The 16,718-nt window shown below is 35.8% G+C and overlaps 2 protein-coding genes across 2 annotated transcripts; one reads left to right on the forward strand and one right to left on the reverse strand.

The window, feature by feature from the left end:
• Positions 1 to 1,011: 1,011 nt before the first annotated feature.
• On the reverse strand, positions 1,012 to 3,249 carry LOC135075843 (uncharacterized). Its single transcript, XM_063970306.1, has 4 exons — positions 3,144 to 3,249; positions 2,362 to 2,419; positions 1,762 to 1,895; positions 1,012 to 1,283 (listed from the first exon to the last, which is right to left on the reverse strand). The coding sequence occupies exons 1-4, from the start codon at positions 3,172 to 3,174 to the stop codon at positions 1,195 to 1,197; spliced, it is 312 nt and encodes a 103-aa protein (XP_063826376.1). The 5' UTR covers positions 3,175 to 3,249; the 3' UTR covers positions 1,012 to 1,194.
• Positions 3,250 to 4,088: 839 nt separating this feature from the next.
• Positions 4,089 to 15,030, forward strand: LOC135076093 (uncharacterized). The gene is made up of 3 exons (XM_063970550.1): positions 4,089 to 4,365; positions 8,804 to 9,061; positions 13,360 to 15,030. Exons 1-3 carry the CDS (start codon positions 4,323 to 4,325, stop codon positions 13,389 to 13,391), a joined length of 333 nt encoding a protein of 110 aa, XP_063826620.1. The 5' UTR covers positions 4,089 to 4,322; the 3' UTR covers positions 13,392 to 15,030.
• The last annotated feature ends 1,688 nt before the right edge of the window (positions 15,031 to 16,718 follow it).

Here is a 16,718-nt window from a genome sequence, read left to right on the forward strand (position 1 = left end):
GTAATAAGAGGAAATTCGTATTACTTTCACATCAACAGAAATACCCAACCGTTTGGCTTCTTACTCATTCCCATCAGCGTAAAACCCCATCACCCCACATTGCGTGTACATTCACTGGGGTTTAGCATCTGGCTGGTTCGCAGGCTAACGCAAAAAAAATAAAAATGTTATGCATAAAAATACAGCTTGAATCCCAAATGTGAGAAAACCTTGTACTCATAATTCAACAGTTGACAATGAAATAGAAATTTTAACATTATGGTACTTAGCACACCTACTACTTACTGAATACTGAATGTCAGAAAACATTTCACCAACCAGTCATTCTAGACTGTTACGGTCGAGCGAGACTATACCCTTCAGTTGGATAGCAAAAGTATACTACATTAGGTACTCCTTAAACTAAGACCTTCTCACCATGTATCATTGGGAATAGGTATACCCAGGAATTAAGGTAGAAAAGACTCGTACCAATGTACAGCTGACTCATAGGATTAGCAGTTGTGTGTGGTCTGTAGGTCTTAGTTCTTAATGATCCTTTACAGCCGCCTGAATTTTTTGCTTAGAATGTCTTCTGACGTAAACTAGCATAATGATGGAGCTAGCTCATAGCATCACTCATAACTAAACTCTTGGTGACAGGGGAATGACCGCGAGTCAACCAACCATTTACTTAAATCCTCTCATCTGAAACGCGAATTCGTCATTAGGAACTGGTCACTCTCATTATAACCGTACGTCATCAGATTTGATAAACAGAGGCAGAATAAATTACCTAAGTTGAACTATCTTATGAATACTCCATCCAAAATGTTTACTTTACTATTTTAAAAGTCAGCTAGGTAAACGACAACATTATTTTTTCCTAAATAAGTAAATAATTGGTATTCTTATTTTAGATCGTTGCTAAGTATGTGTAAATAAGAAACCCAAAAATATCACTAGTAAGGCGATAAAGCTAAAATAATGTTCAAAGTCATTGTCAGGTCACTGCTTACTAAACAACTTGAATGCCTTTTTTGAATGAGATTTATTGACATTGACATTTATTATTATCTTCTAAAAATAAAAATAATTAGGCGTGGCGTAACATTTAAGTGGGTTGTTTTCTTCGCTTAAGTGTCTCTCCTTAGAAATGAGGGGATTGCAAAGTTCGATTAACTTCGATTAGTTCAAAAATAATTGAACCCTGTTTTAACTACGAGGAGGTCGCCAGCCCGGCGTCGTGCTCGTGGTCGTGGTCGTGACCGGCGGACATGGTGGCGGATGAGTGGGCTGAACATCTGTAGGCAATAAAAGAAGGTTGTAAAACTTTCAGGTACAAATTATCACTTGAATATTTATCCTCAAAACTTATAATTTCAGCCATAGGATGTCCACTGCTGAAAATAGGCCGACCCCAATGATCATCACCCCTCCTTCCATCACCGGGGAACCAGACGCTGGTTCGCGTACCATCTCTACTTTGTCGACGACATTCCAACTAACGACACTTTAACTCTTTTATAATGCGAACAGCTAGGGACTGAAATTCACTACCTGCTACTGTCTTTCACCAACACTATAATTTTAATCCGGGCGTCTTCAAAGCGAGAGTAAATATCATTTGTCCATCTTGTGGATGTAGATACGATCACACGCTGCGCTTTCCACTACGTGGTCTATTCCAGAACTTTACCTTCATCCTGAAGTTCCCATTCAAAGTGTATGATAAGCTGTCCCTTTTAAACACTCCCTGTGCAATTTGAAGAAATTGCTTACCGATGCCGCAGTACTGAGCACAGTTCAAATGACCTATGTTGCGGTAGGCAACGCCATCGGTACCGCAAATGGGGTTGTACTCAGGTGTTTTCGGACATGTCCAGACACAATCCCTTTGTTCGTCTGTAGTGACCCTACAATCAATAAGGTTCACATTAGCCTTACGATGCCTTGTGAGAATGATTACACTTGTATCTTCGAAGTGAATAGTTGCTTAACTATAAGCAAAGGCGCAATAAAATGTATCCTTATAAATAAACAGATATGCGAGTATGTAATAACTATATTTAGAACTGTTTTTAAAATATTATAAAAATATGCTTATTAATTCGAAAAAATCATACGTCAATTATTTCTTCTCATGTGACAATTTTAAAAATATACAACATGGTATAGGTTTATACATAAATAATATTGTCAGTTTTATAACTATTTAATTATAAATACAAGTAAACAGATTCAAGTTTCCTTCACCTGTCAGCAGGAACAAAGATATATTTAAAGCAAAGCAGTATTTTCCTTAAGGAAGCTCTTGTAATTATAACTTGTAATTAATCAATTGTTTATTAATAATAATGACATATAAGGAACATAACATACCCCAGGAAAGCACCTAAGGTCACTGATTGTTGACTCATTGTCTCCTTACATATTAAACCTGAAAAAACATAATTTAATTGCTTATTCAAAGGATGTAATTATGTGTCTCATAGCCAATAGCGAAAGAGAATATTTTCATACGTTTTTGTGGTTTTAATAAGAATTTAAGTCTATGAAAAACCCCTGTAAGTTCTTTACTCAGCCAGGAAATGATTGCTACCTAATAATTCTTCGAAACAGACTGGCTGTTATATAAGTAGGTATGATTAATTAAGCTAATTGAAAAAGTTACAGGATAAAAGCTATTTAATTTGTAATCAATTAAGTAGTACGACATAAATAAATTGATATTATTTATGAAAGGAACATAGGACACTCATTTCGTTCGTACTTTCTGAATATAAATATGTAGGTATATGCTTCTCCAGCTTGGGTCAAAAACCGTTTAAAATAAGTATTTAAAACTTTGAAAACATGCAGTTAGTTACTATGTTACGGAGATAACTTGTATGCAATTCACGAGTGAGCTTTACATGTGTGGTGGCTCGTTACTGTTCGTTTTTCAGAAGTTTTGATAGACATTAATTACACTATCGTTATGTGCATGTACACGTACAGACACAAGTAAAGCTCGCTCGCCTTTCGTGAGTTGCAAGAACTATAACAGATTTAGTGCTCTCGGAAGAATATGTATGTTAAAAGTACCACCTTTAGTAAAGACTCCAAGGAGAAGAGAATAAATGCTTCTATGAAAATAACGAATATAATATTAAGTTACTTACCAATTACAAACAGTAATAGCAAAGTTTTCATTTTCACAAAGCGATTTTTAAAACTAACTCAATACGTCTTACTGGTAGTTGTATCCACGAATCCCATAATCTGAAATAATGCACCTCTTTTATTGTCAAAGATGACCGATAAAATATGTAATGAAACTGTATGACGGAAGTATTACGAGAACCTAAACCTACGTCATGCATCACACAAAACAATAGAGTTCAGGTTAATGTGTGAATAATTTACCATTATGTTACCATTAATTTACTAATTTATAATGTAGAGCTAATAAATATGCTTATAATTTTACAAGCAATAAAATTACGTGGGTATTGTAGCCAAAGTCAGACCATATTACGTAATTCGTAACTTATAATAGAACGGATAAGTGGAAATTCTAGGAATTTTGCAATATTGTATCATCATAATCATCGTTTCAGCCACAGGACATCCGTCAGTTTACTGTGAATGGAACAATCTAACTCTGAAAAACAACGTGCGGTGATCTCAAAATTAATAGCGTTGAGCCTCTGTGATTTGTACTTATTTTGAATAAAGAATAGATTAATAAATGAAAATATAAATAATAACATCAACATGTTACTACTTAATAGGTGTAAAGTATTATAAATATTGTACATAAATATTTTTTTAGAAGACATTTAACATTTATGCCTTCCTTGAAAGCCGTTATCTATAGTTGTCGACTCTACCAAGGGTTGGTATGTCCGCCGCTGCATGGCAGCACAAAGGGGTGCTTAAATCACCCTAAAAGCATCTCATTAAAAAATTACACCAATCACAAAAAAATAATACTAGAATTATTTTAAATGCCAAGCTTTCCATCTATCATCATCTTTTTCCTTTGTATCAGTCCTCCAGTTTCAAGATTTCAAATTAATTAATCATATATTTTATCCAACGGTTTCCAGCTTTATCTGCGGACCAAAAGAATGGCCGCTCTCATTTGAAAGTCGGCGTTGTTATCGTGCAGTCGTCCGTCGGGTTATCAAGCATCGCGCCCCTCCAGTCGCCGCTCGATGCACCAGTGGACCGATAAGTCCGACCCACTACACACAAACAAACCATCTAATGTAGAACGATTCCATTAAAAAACACAATAAACAATCGCGAGTGAAGTTGTGCTCCAAAGTTCACAATTTGGATTTAATCAGTTGGAAATGCACAGCAGGAAGATTATTTTGTGCGCCATTTTAGTTGCTGGTAAGTTAAGTGCTGAATTTCAGGATTTCATCGCGAAAACTCTGTGTTTACCAAAGTGGACATGATTTTTTAATATTTTAATACCCGTTTTCTCTATCAATCCCTAATTTTTAAGTGACCCCTATGAAAACAAAATTGTTAAGTGTTACCATAGGGGTCACTTAAAAATTAGGGATTGATGGTGAAAACAGGCATTATACTCCTAATTGTGTACAATACAATATTAAATTCGTAACCCAGGCACGAAAATGAGATAAAATTTATCTTATTAGATCATGGATTAAATATTTAAATTCAATTGTTAAATTCACTTACTTAAAATTAAGTTAAGTGTTGTGTAAGCTACTTGTCTGAATGTTTGTTCATAATTTTAATTAACATTACTTTATCGTACTTAATAACATCTTAATGTGTAAGAGCATGAAAGCTTTCAATTTATAGTGAACATTAAAAATTTGCACGAGAAAATTCATGAAAGTTGGAAAAGTGACAAATAAAATATTATAAATATTTCTTGAAAACTTTCCTATTGTATAAATAAGTACTGAGTATTGCATCGGAACCGGCTATTCTATTTTCATATACTTTATCGTCCCAGTAAAATATTGAGTAGTTATTAACGATTTGACACAATTATCAAATACTGCTCGGTAAATCAAATCGCCTTACTATTATTAGATACACATTTAGGTGATAACGTGACTTCTCAGTAGTAATTATTGCCTATTGTGTGTGGTCAGATAATGTTTACATCGTTGCTATAAGTATTTTTAAATTTAGATATTTTTAAGGTTTAATTGTACCTACTTAGTTTCTTCTTGTTTATCTTGTTTTAGGTTTTGGTTAAATTATATTCATCATCATCATCATGTCAGCCATAGGACGTCCACTGCTGAACATAGGCCTCCCCTAATGCTTTCCACATTGATCGATTGGTAGCGGCCTGCATCCAGCGCTTCCCTGCTACCTTCACGATGTCGTCGGTCCACCTTGTAGGTGGACGTCCCACGCTGCGCCTTCCGGTACGCGGCCTCCATTCCAGAACCTTGCTGCCCCATCGGCCGTCAGTTCTGCGCACTATGTGCCCTGCCCATTGCCACTTCAGCTTGCTAATCCGTCGGGCTATGTCAGCGACTTTAGTTCGTTTACGGATTAAATTATATTATCTATCTTTAAACCATACTATCTTTAAATTTTATTTTTATACATATAATGAAAATAAAATATTTATTGAATCCGGACAGCGTTCAATACAATGAAACCTAAATAAAAACTGTAGAGTTCACTCTTGATAAACCTTGAGTGTGTAGAGATAAAGCTCTTTTTGCAATTCGCATACGAAACGCTGCGTCGCGATAGAAACGCTATTCGAGCGTCACATAATGGCGATGGCGATCAAAGTTTACGAAAACAAGTATGGCAGCTGCCGTCCAAGCGTCTTCATGAGACCATTTGGCATCTTGAACCCAGGGTTATCGCCTCACGCCCACAGCACGCTTATTAATAGGAGTGAGTAATCGATCAACGGACAGACATTCAGACGTCAATGCATGTGCACCCGCAACAAAACAACGTAGCGAATATAAAATTGTTTGTTAGCAATTTATATTATGTACAATGTACATAGCCTGTTCGTTTCGGGGGTGTAGCTAGCGCGCGTTACGCGCTATGACCTCAGATCACTGTCCTGAAATTTTTATGAAAATGAATGAAAAACTTTCTACTTATTCACAATTTCACATCTCTGTGAAAATCGTAGCATTCTGAAACGCCAGAATGATTTACCTACAGTGCTTTGTTTATATGATCATCACAGAACAGTAGCTTTTAACTAACTACCTATAGGTACTAAATTGTGATACACTACTTCTCAGCACTTGCCAAATGTTGGTCTCGAAGCGCTGGTAGGGTAAAAAGATTATGAGACATGTAGAGGCTCCTTAAGAGCAAAATGACGATTTGTAAGTACTATTTATTAATCTAAACAAATAAAGAAATTTTGACTTTGACTTTGACTACAAAACGAAAGAAACAAATTAAAATGTGGTGTAAGTTTTTGACGTTTTTGCCAACCTGTGCCACGCTTAAATATCTAATGATTATAGACATCACACAATAAAACGCAGATCCTGGTAGAGTTGGGGCATTATTATTACATTAACGATTGAAGTCATGTATGTACCTGTTGTTTATTTATTTTTTAATTAGTACATATTAAACTTTTATAAAGTGAATTATTGCATTCATTTTGCGAAATTATAGCGCAATTTTAAGTAACTGACCGTTTACTGTCTTTATAAAAAATAATTGGAATTAGTTTAGTTTACTTATTTTATTTGATCAATTAAAAAGTAGGACCTACTGAGAACGGTGGTAACATTTATAATCAGCGATTTCTTTAATTTCATCTTCATAACGATGTCAAGTTATGTAGATTTCTTGGCAGGACTTTTACTATACTTGCTCTTGTGACACATGACAGAATCAAGAACGATGAGACCTCAAAAGGACTGTGCACTACAGAAAAAGAAAGACACATCTGGGAGACAAAGCGGTTAATATTAAACCCAATCCAATTGGTTAAAAAAGTCCGAGAAACCATTCAAACAACTTTATTAAACGAAATGCTTTTTTACTTAAAACTGCGAGACCTAGACTTTTTAATTTTATTTTATCAAATAATTAATTAGTATAACTAATTCAAAATTGCATCATTTTGTGATCGTGAAGCGTGGGAACGCGATATCCCGCATCCTGATGACTCAAGCATTATCAGGACCGGTGTCTTTGGGCAACGGGGCCACTGACGCGCTAGATCAGTGGTTCCCAAACTTATTTAGTCTACTGCCCACTTTGAGAATAAATTATTTTTTAGCGCCCCCCATTTTTGTAGTCAAGAGTCGAGCTCAGTCGATGTTTAAGAGTCCTCCTAGTAGATGACGCCTCCCAAGCCTCTACACAACGTCCCGATTTTTTTTCTGGGTCTCTTACCGCCCCCCTTTAAACCTGCAGCGCCCACAAGGGGGCGTAATCGCCCACTTTGGGAAAGACTGCGCTAGATAAAAAAATAGTCGGGAACCATACTGCGCAGTATGCTTTGCTGGGTCAGATTGTGGTCACATGATTAATAGTCATCCACTACATAGTTATTATCTTTTAATGTATGTTGTATCCGGACTAGAACACATAAGAGGAAATATTTCCTCTGGCTCTGGGTCTATCTAGGACATAGATTCTAGTGAACTTTGCGGGTGAACCACGGGCAATTAGGGTTTTAATACTGGATGTATGATTGCTTAGGTAAGCGATAGCGATTGTTTTTTACCAATACTCACAAGCATTGCTTTTCTCTTCCATAAGTCAGAAATAGGCACATATCTTTATTTGTTTTGACTACAAATCGAGCTTTGTGTTCTTTTACCACTTATCGAAATTATATATGATTCCATGCTTCAGAGTCCACGTTAAGCTGTCTATCAATTGCGCTAAGTCAGCTAATGAAATACACCTACTTTTGACTTCTGGCCATCACTGCATACGGTAGAAGAATATGAAGTGTATGTATGCCTCTTTAACGGCAGGTTTCCAAAAAAAAGAGGCAATCATGTATTAAACTGATTTTAAAGAAATAAATAAAAGAATTACCTACTCTCTTAATGTTAGCAAAATATAAACATCTAAAGTGCAAACGAGCATCTTTGTTAGTTGCAAAACACTACTATGTACATGTGGTGTTGTTTGTAAACTATGCTGTCGATAACTCAAATGCGTAATAAAGATGAGATCACAGGAAAATTTTAGGAAAATAAATAAAGCTGGGCGATTAGATTAAAAAAGGTCGCGAACGTAACCCAGTAATCGCGGACTCGCCACAACAATAATGGAATAAAACAAGAAACAATTAAGCTACGTTTATGCCCATTGCAGTCGTAAGTTAACGCGGTTATCGCGGGTGTCAGGTCGCTCTTTGTTTTTTAATGTTGTATGAAAAGAATCGTAAGGGATTCGCGATGGATCTTTTTTGCAAAGGGATTTTATGTATTTGCTACGACAGGTGCTACGAAATATGCTACGATTATTTTTCTCATGTAAATTATTTTAATACATACGAGAGACAGAGAATGTATTGCATATAGTATACTCGTACACGGTACTAAGATGTCAAATCATAAACTCGCATTTTGAAAATAAACAGCGTACAAAACAAATCGAAAAAAATCGGTATAGCCAAAAGACATCAACGAGCATCGTAGCTCGTAGTAATTTTTGTTTCAATATCCTTTTAAAATCTGAACTTTCTGAAGTGGATCCAGTATCTTTAATGAAAGAAGTGTGTGTTATTTAAAAACCCTTCCTCCTTTATCTACTGTTTTATTTATTTATTCATATCTGATAGTTTCAAAACTGAAATGTTTTAAATTCAACCTCCGCTTTTCAGCGTGGCAGGAGACCCAGTCAGCAAAGTTGCCGCTGCCCCCCTCCCGTCTCGGCTACGACTATGAAGTTGTGGGGGGTGATGGCGAGGCTCGAGCCCCCAACGAGCTCAAGGTGAGGGAGGGGGTGCCGCCCCCCCTCTGCGCGGGGCGCTGTGGGGCGCCGCCCGCGGGGCCCGTGTGTGCCTTCGACGCCACCGGCACCGCGCGGACGTTTGCGACGCTATGCGACCTGGAGGCTGCTTCGTGTCGTGAAAGCACATGTGAGCACCTTTGAAGTTTTCATACATTGATATGTTACGGTAAATGTGATAAATTGAAAATTATGAATAATCGCCGGTTATTATGAATAATTACCAACAGTCGAGGTAAAAGTGAAAAAATAATCACATTTATCAGTGATTATTTAATAATGTAACCTTAATACTAACAAATATCATAAAAGAGAACACCGGCTCGTGTACAGCCATACATTTTGAACGTTTTGATATCATATAAGGTATTAATATAATTTGGCATAATGACTTTGGACTGTTTCTTGCGTAACATTACTTTGTCATAATGCCCATAACATATTTTGATTTAAAATGAAAAATATGTTAAGGTGCGGCGGGGGTGACCCTTGGGCCACCCCTAAGCCGCCTGTTTAGTTTTTTACACACATAAATGATCTCATATTAATCACTGTTACCGGCAATTATTCATAATTTTCACATTTACCGTAACAATAACACCAAAAGAACTCTCGCAAGTAAATTGCTGAAACCACAAATTCAAATAGTTTATTCAGTACATAGACCCTTTCCAGTGCACTTATACACGTCCCAAATATAGCTTGCCCTACCACCACTTCGGGACAACATATGGGCTGGTGCACAATTTCATAAAATCAATCATCAAGACACATAATCGTCGTTAGCAATGTAAAAAGAACTCCTTTCATAACACCTGAAATTCGATCACATGAAGGGATTATTATGAAGGTCCTAAATTACACATTAGTAGGTCACTACTTAAATTCACTTTTCCTTTAGAATAAATATCATATGAAAAAATATGATTTGATTCGCCCTCCATACTACATTTGCATAGATTGATATTGAACATACCTACCTTAAGGCTTGGTATTTCTTCTAAAGTAGGTATTTCGCGCTGTCAAAATCTGCGCGCGCAATTCTTCGCCGAAAACAGCGCGTCAAAGAGCTCCCGCCACAATTTCCAGCTACACAGTATAGAAATACGCAGTTGGTTAGGTTAGGTTGACTTCCTTCCCTTCAAGCGTCACACTCACAACACTTTCTAATAGAAATCATATTATCCAAGTGATACAAATTAAAACACCTTTCAGACTTTTTGGGAATATATTCTAGAATCGAGTAAATATAAAATATAACTGCAGAAGTAAACACGGTTCAAAGTGGCTGTGGCGTCGCCCGACCTTCTGGAAGTTCTGCGCCGGCTTAAGAATTTCAAGATTACGTCGAGCGATTGGAATTTTTTTTTATGATAAGTTACTCTTAGTAGCGATTAATTATTTAGAGCTTGGATAATAAATTTAATTATAGTTGTTGCAATTCACGAAGCTTTGCATGTGGTTAATAACATTAATCAGTATAGGTACGCATCAATTTTGTTCAGTCTCTTTGTTTATTAATAAATAAAAATATCATACTAAAATTGCAGAAACATATTTGTTTGTATTGGTCTGGGTGTTTTCTTTCTATAATATGTATGACATATGTACGGGGTTCTGTACCTATCGAAAATTGCTATGAGCATCACACGCGGTTACCTGCGTACCTCTGTGAACTCATGGGAGTTTAAGCAGAGGTCCCTAGAGTTTGACTTTGAGCTTTGTTTATAGTCATTACGAAGCAGACTGATGGGAAACTGCACTGTCTTGAATTCGAAAGGGTAATTTGACGGTGTTTGGGGAATTCTAGGAATAAATACAGAGTCTCCTCATTGAGATTGAGATTTCAATTTGAGATTTCACTTGACATTGAACACAATCTGAAATGGAGTTTTCAAACACTTGTAAAAGTAAAAAGTAATTAAATCAAAGGCACTAAGTAGTATTGATATCAACTTCGAAGAAAATGACTGCCAAAATTACTTTCTACCCGTTCCACACGTCTTTCATGAATTATATTAAGGTATTGTTAAACTAAATTTCAAGTAGATTGAACCAAGGAATCACTTTGTCCCATACAAACTTTGCCCCCTTTTTTCACCCCCTTCATTTCATGACCCCATTTCGGAAAATCTTTTCTTATGAGATGCCTACGTCATAAAAAGAACACACCTTCCAACTTTCAGGTCTCTACGATATCCGTCAGTCATTTAGGACAAAGCATTTTTATTAGTTGTTCAAAACTCTATCGTTCCAGGTATGTCATTGACAGGAGGGCGCTACTATCTTAATGGGTTATTCATTAGTCCACTTGACATTTCAGAATCGTTTGACTTTAGATACCTAAGCGATTTGATATTCGGAGTCTTTTAATGAAATCAAGTTCTGGAATAACTTGAGGTGTTGTACCCGATCAAGCTTTTCATTGCAGGACAGTTAAATAGTTTTATTATTAGTTTCTTCTCTAAGTCTTAATTTGTCAGAGTAGGTAAAGGCTCCAAGAGAGCAAAATTTAGCTTTATAATAGTTTTTAATTTTTTTCTTGAAATATTTGACGCCTTGTAATCTCTTGTAATCTCTCGTTAATATAGGTCCACACAAATAAAGAATGTTTGACTTCGACTTTAATAATTATGCTCTTACATAATTATAAATAAACTAGCTTTCCGCCCGCCGCTTCGCCCGCGTGGAATTTTTTGGTTTTTATATAACCTATTACACTCAGATATAATGTGGCTTTCTATTGGTGAAAGATTTTTTAAAATCAGTTCAGTAGATCCCGAGATTACCCCTTACAATTTAACAAATATACAAACACACAAACTTTACCTCTTTATAATATTAGATTATAGATAGGTAATTTGAAACCCTATTTTGTTTTATTCTTTTTTTTTATTTTAAATATTTCACGATCCAAACTAATATTTACTGTAAGTAAATGCTAAATAGTAAATATTAGTTTGGATTGTGAAATATCCTACTAATATTATAAAGGCGAAAGTTTGGATGTCTGGATGTCATGATGTCTGGATGTTTGTTACTCTTTCACGCAAAAACTACTGAACGGATTTTGTTGAAACTTTACAGTATTATTGTTTATAACCCAGATTAACATTATGACGATATGTGGCAAATAAATTTCAATAAATAAATAAGACGTGTCTAAAAGCGCCATCTATCGTCATTGGTTAAAATCTACAGCACTGGACAAACTACGGTATGACGTTCGTAAATATTCATTCGGGGGAAACCGTGAAACGCCATCTATCAACATGGGTAAAATGAGGTAAAACATCATATCTAACGGGGGTAAAACGAGGTCCACGCGAACGAAGTCGCGGGCGGCCGCTAGTTTATAATAGGTAGCTTTCCCTCCGCAACCTTATTGGTATTCCATGTATGTGTCTTTTAACTGAGTTCTGTTAAACATTTCATGTAAAATTTGTCCAATTATAACTCTATTTACATCTGCATCTGTAAGCAAGGATTCATGTTCTCCAGCCCAGATGCCGAGTAAACAGAATCGTCTTTCAGTGACGTGCAGCTGCCCCTATATTTGACCCACTGACCTAATTTTTTATTATTTATTTGTGTCAGTGTGCTCTTCTTAAGAGTGAAGACGATTGTATGTAGGTACTATTAAAATGTAATTTTAACTCATTGGTTTTGTCTCATATTTGAGGAATGTATCATGAGTTGAGTCTTAGTTTTAAAGGATGCCAACGATTTAAATTTCAATAGGTAGACAAAATTCAGAATTTATTCTTAATTATCAAAAATTTTAGCTTTCTCCAGTAACACTGGTATTATTATACTGTGACTCATCAAAGTCATCATTGTCAAAAATATTGACAAATCGAGAACTGTCACGGCCAAAAAACTGGCACGCGTCCGTCCTCCGTAAGCGCCACCGCGCGACTGATTGAGATTGTCCAAGCCGTCATGGGCGATTTTTTCCACATTTTTTAACATAGTAACTAAATAAGACGCAATATAAAAATTTCATCCGTTAAAAGCCCTCAAGTTATTTCTGAACTTTAGTTTAGTAAAAGATTCAGAATCTCAAATCGCTTATTTTAAAAATAAAACCATAATTAGAAAACGAATAGAGGTAACTTTGGGAATTTATTCTATCGAGTCAACTTCATCAAATCGTGTTTCCATCCGTTAATAGCCCTAGAAAATATCCTCAACTATGCCCAAAAAAAATCTTAGCCTTTTATTTTACTGTTTAGTACCTCAAAAATGAAAAATGAAAACCTCATTTTCGCCATTTTCTCTGTTACCCGGCCTTAAATACAAGTAAACAATGCTCTACAAATCGAATTTCCTCGTATTCGTTGAACAAAACAAATAACAACACAAACCATTTCCTTATATTTGTTTCGTTACTTCATTCGATTCAATGTACAACGTGTTTGCTTACAGATTACGCGATTACGAGCCTGGGCGAGTGTTGACGACGGGCGGGCGGGAGAACCTACAGAGCCGTCTCCTTAGTCTAAGCTGTACGCTGGAGTACGGCGATATACGGACAGTTATCTTCAGACGTGACTACTTCAAGCCTATAGACGAGAAAGCAGTACAAATATTCATTTTTTCAGCTGGAAAGTGCCTACTGAACATAACTCATCACTCGATCGAAACAGTTATTAAAAGATTATGAAGAAGCAATAATTTCAATGACGTGTCACGTGTTTAATGCATATTTTCACGGTACTACCGGTCGAGTGGTAAAATAAATTCCAGATTAAGTACATAGAGAGATGGCCATAACACCTACATATGTAAGTCATTCGTCAACCAGTTGTCAACAAACTTAAGAAAATGTACATTACCTTTCATTGTGTCCTTAAATCTGTAAAAATCAAACCAAAACCAGTGAGATCATTCTTTCGAGGTCTTCTACGAAAACGAAATCCGTCAATAATGCATTAACACTTTTCGTCATATAACACTACACTACATTGTTTCGTTCAAACTCCAAACTGTCGTATTTCGTTTTTCATAATAGACCGCTTTTCACTGCCCGAGAGCTACTTTTCCACTCAAAACTCAATTCAATCTGGCATATAGTTACAGTACTATGATTGGTCTAACAAATTATTGAAATTTAACCAACCAAAAGTATCAATTTACCTTGAGATTGAATAGAGTTTAGAACTTCGTTCTGTAACGAACCTTATCTTCTTACGGGGTTGCCAAAACGTACCTTTGCTTTTGAAAAAACCATTGGACAGCAAACATACGTTACTTTATTAATGAAAGGGGAGATTCAAAGATGGAAACTATAATTGTTGTTACTACCAGTATATGTTTTGTATGTAGATAGATATGTACGTAAATTATATCTTGTCAGTGTTCATAATGTAAACAATACAGATAACGATGCCATCAGAGCACTACAGTTCAAAGTCTTTTTGAACCAATGTTTTACAAATGTTTTTTACACAAAATGTTGTACCTACCTACTTGGTAAAATAGTAACTGTGAACATCATGAAAAATCTAAAAATAAGCATTTTAAAATTTTACCAATGAGTGTAGTAATACTTACAAATTGTCTTCTTTAATTGTAATTTTAAAAAATCCTAATAATCGGCAGTAAAAAGTTATTGTTGAAACCTTTACATTACATAATTAATAGTTTTGTCCTACCAGGCGTTGCATTATTAAAATCTCTTGCCTTAGTTTCTTCTTATGGTTATTTAACTCAGCTTTTATAAGATAACCCCATGTATAGTAAGATTCATAATTAAGCTAATTGATAAGAAAGAGATTACTAAAGAAGTTTGTAATTTTATAAAGTACTTTACGTCTTGTGTGGCGGTCAAGACAATTTCCAAAGATTATATATTTTAGCTTTTTGTATTACTCAATAAGACTCTTGCCAAAGTTCCTAAAATTCAAAATTGTTACATAATTTAGGATTGTAAGATTTGAAACCATTGGTATAATATGATTTTATGAGAGTGGTAAAGATTAGTGTAATTCTTATTTTATTTATTGTGTACAAAGTACGCGTTTTAGAACTGAAATATTCCAGTTCTGTATAATGTTTCATTATTTAGACGTAGATGAATAAATCTTTTTAAAACAATATGGTTGTTTCTACTTTGAAATCACCTATCTACAGAAAATGATAACCGCCTTATATCGAAGATAGTCATTACGGTATACATATGTAAAAAAAATGTAACTTATATTTTACTATTCAACGTTCAACAGGAATGTATGTGCCTGACTGTACATCTTCTGGGAAATTCCTATCCATTAAGTTTATTACAAATACTAATGAAATGTTTGTCGCAGCGTCAAGCAGTCTACTTTGTTTATCGACAGGTTTTAGGTCAATTGACGTGGCATTGGAACTGTGTTACTACTCTTATTAGGGACTAGCGGCCGCCCGCGACTTCGTACGCGTGGATACCGTTTTACCCCCTTCATCTATCTTACGCGGTTTAGATTTTTTCATACAAATGTTTTTTCCCGCTAACTCCCGTTCCCGTTGGAATTTCGCAATATCCTGTTGTAACTAAGCTTTAAGTTTACTAAGGGATCTGCATGCCAAACTTAAGCGGTTTAGATTTTTCATACAAAAGGATTTTCCCGGTAATTCCTGTTCCTGTGGGAATTTCGGGAATTCCTTTCTTAGTGCACCTCTACGGTACCTAAGCTACGTCCCTTATAAATTTCAAGTGCCTACGTTTAGCCGTTTAGGCTGTGCGTGGGTATGTCAGTGAGTCAGTCATACAAAAGGAATTTCCCGCTAATTCCAGTTCCCGTGGGAATTTTGCAATATCCTGTTGTAACTAAGCTTTAAGTTTACTAAGGGATCTGCATGCCAAATTTCAAGCGTCTAACTTAAGCGGTTTAGATTTTTCATACAAAAGGATTTTCCCGGTAATTCCTGTTCCTGTGGGAATTTCGGGAATTCCTTTCTTAGTGCACCTCTACGGTACCTAAGCTACGTCCCTTATAAATTTCAAGTGCCTACATTTAGCCGTTTAGGCTGTGCGTGGGTATGTCAGTGAGTCAGTCATACAAAAGGAATTTCCCGCTAATTCCAGTTCCCGTGGGAATTTTGCAATATCCTGTTGTAACTAAGCTTTAAGTTTACTAAGGTACCTGCATGCCAAATTTTAAGCGTCTAACTTACGCGGTTTAGATATTTTCATACAAATGTTTTTTCCCGCTAACTCCCGTTCACGTGAGAATTTTGCAATATCCTGTTGTAACTAAGCTTTAAATTTACTAAGGTACCTGCATGCCAAATTTCAAGCGTCTATCTTACGTGGCTTAGATTTTTTCATACAAATGTTTTTTCTCGCTAATTCCCGTTCCCGTAGGAATTTTGCAATATCCTGTTATAACTAAGCTCTAAGTTTACTAAGGTACCTGCTTGCCAAATTTCAAGCGTCTAACTTAAGCGGTTTAGATTTTTCATACAAAAGGATTTTCCCGCTAATGCCCGTTCCCGTGGGATTTCCTAAGTATCCTATAACCTGCCCAGGAGTATGAAGAATAATTGTACCAAGTTTCGTTAAAATCCGTCGAGTAGTTTTTGTTTCTATAAGGAACATACAGACAGACAGACAGACAGACAGACAGACAGACAGACAGACAAAAATTTTACTGATTGCATTTTTGGCATCAGTATCGATCACTAATCACCCCCTGATAGTTATTTTTAAAATATATTTCATGTACAGAATTGACCTCTCTACAGATTTATTATAAGTATAGATAGTTTGTTTATTCTTCTAATGTAGCTAAACCAACACATAT

The sequence above is a fragment of the Ostrinia nubilalis genome, chromosome 11 (genome assembly GCF_963855985.1).
Source record: "Ostrinia nubilalis chromosome 11, ilOstNubi1.1, whole genome shotgun sequence".
Classification (NCBI taxonomy): Eukaryota; Metazoa; Arthropoda; class Insecta; order Lepidoptera; family Crambidae; genus Ostrinia; species Ostrinia nubilalis.

What these genes read in the sequence shown, in the direction of transcription:
- LOC135075843 (XM_063970306.1), bottom strand. Translation starts at nt 3,174, where the DNA reads ATGAAAACTTTGCTATTACTGTTTGTAATTG. An exon ending in ACCTTAGGTGCTTTCCTGGG is followed by an intron (nt 1,896 to 2,361) that starts GTATGTTATGTT and finishes TATTGATTGTAG; the next exon opens with GGTCACTACAGACGAACAAA. An exon ending in TGCTCAGTACTGCGGCATCG is followed by an intron (nt 1,284 to 1,761) that starts GTAAGCAATTTC and finishes TATTGCCTACAG; the next exon opens with ATGTTCAGCCCACTCATCCG.
- LOC135076093 (XM_063970550.1), top strand. Translation starts at nt 4,323, where the DNA reads ATGCACAGCAGGAAGATTATTTTGTGCGCCATTTTAGTTGCTG. An exon ending in GTGCGCCATTTTAGTTGCTG is followed by an intron (nt 4,366 to 8,803) that starts GTAAGTTAAGTG and finishes TCCGCTTTTCAG; the next exon opens with CGTGGCAGGAGACCCAGTCA. An exon ending in TTCGTGTCGTGAAAGCACAT is followed by an intron (nt 9,062 to 13,359) that starts GTGAGCACCTTT and finishes GTTTGCTTACAG; the next exon opens with ATTACGCGATTACGAGCCTG.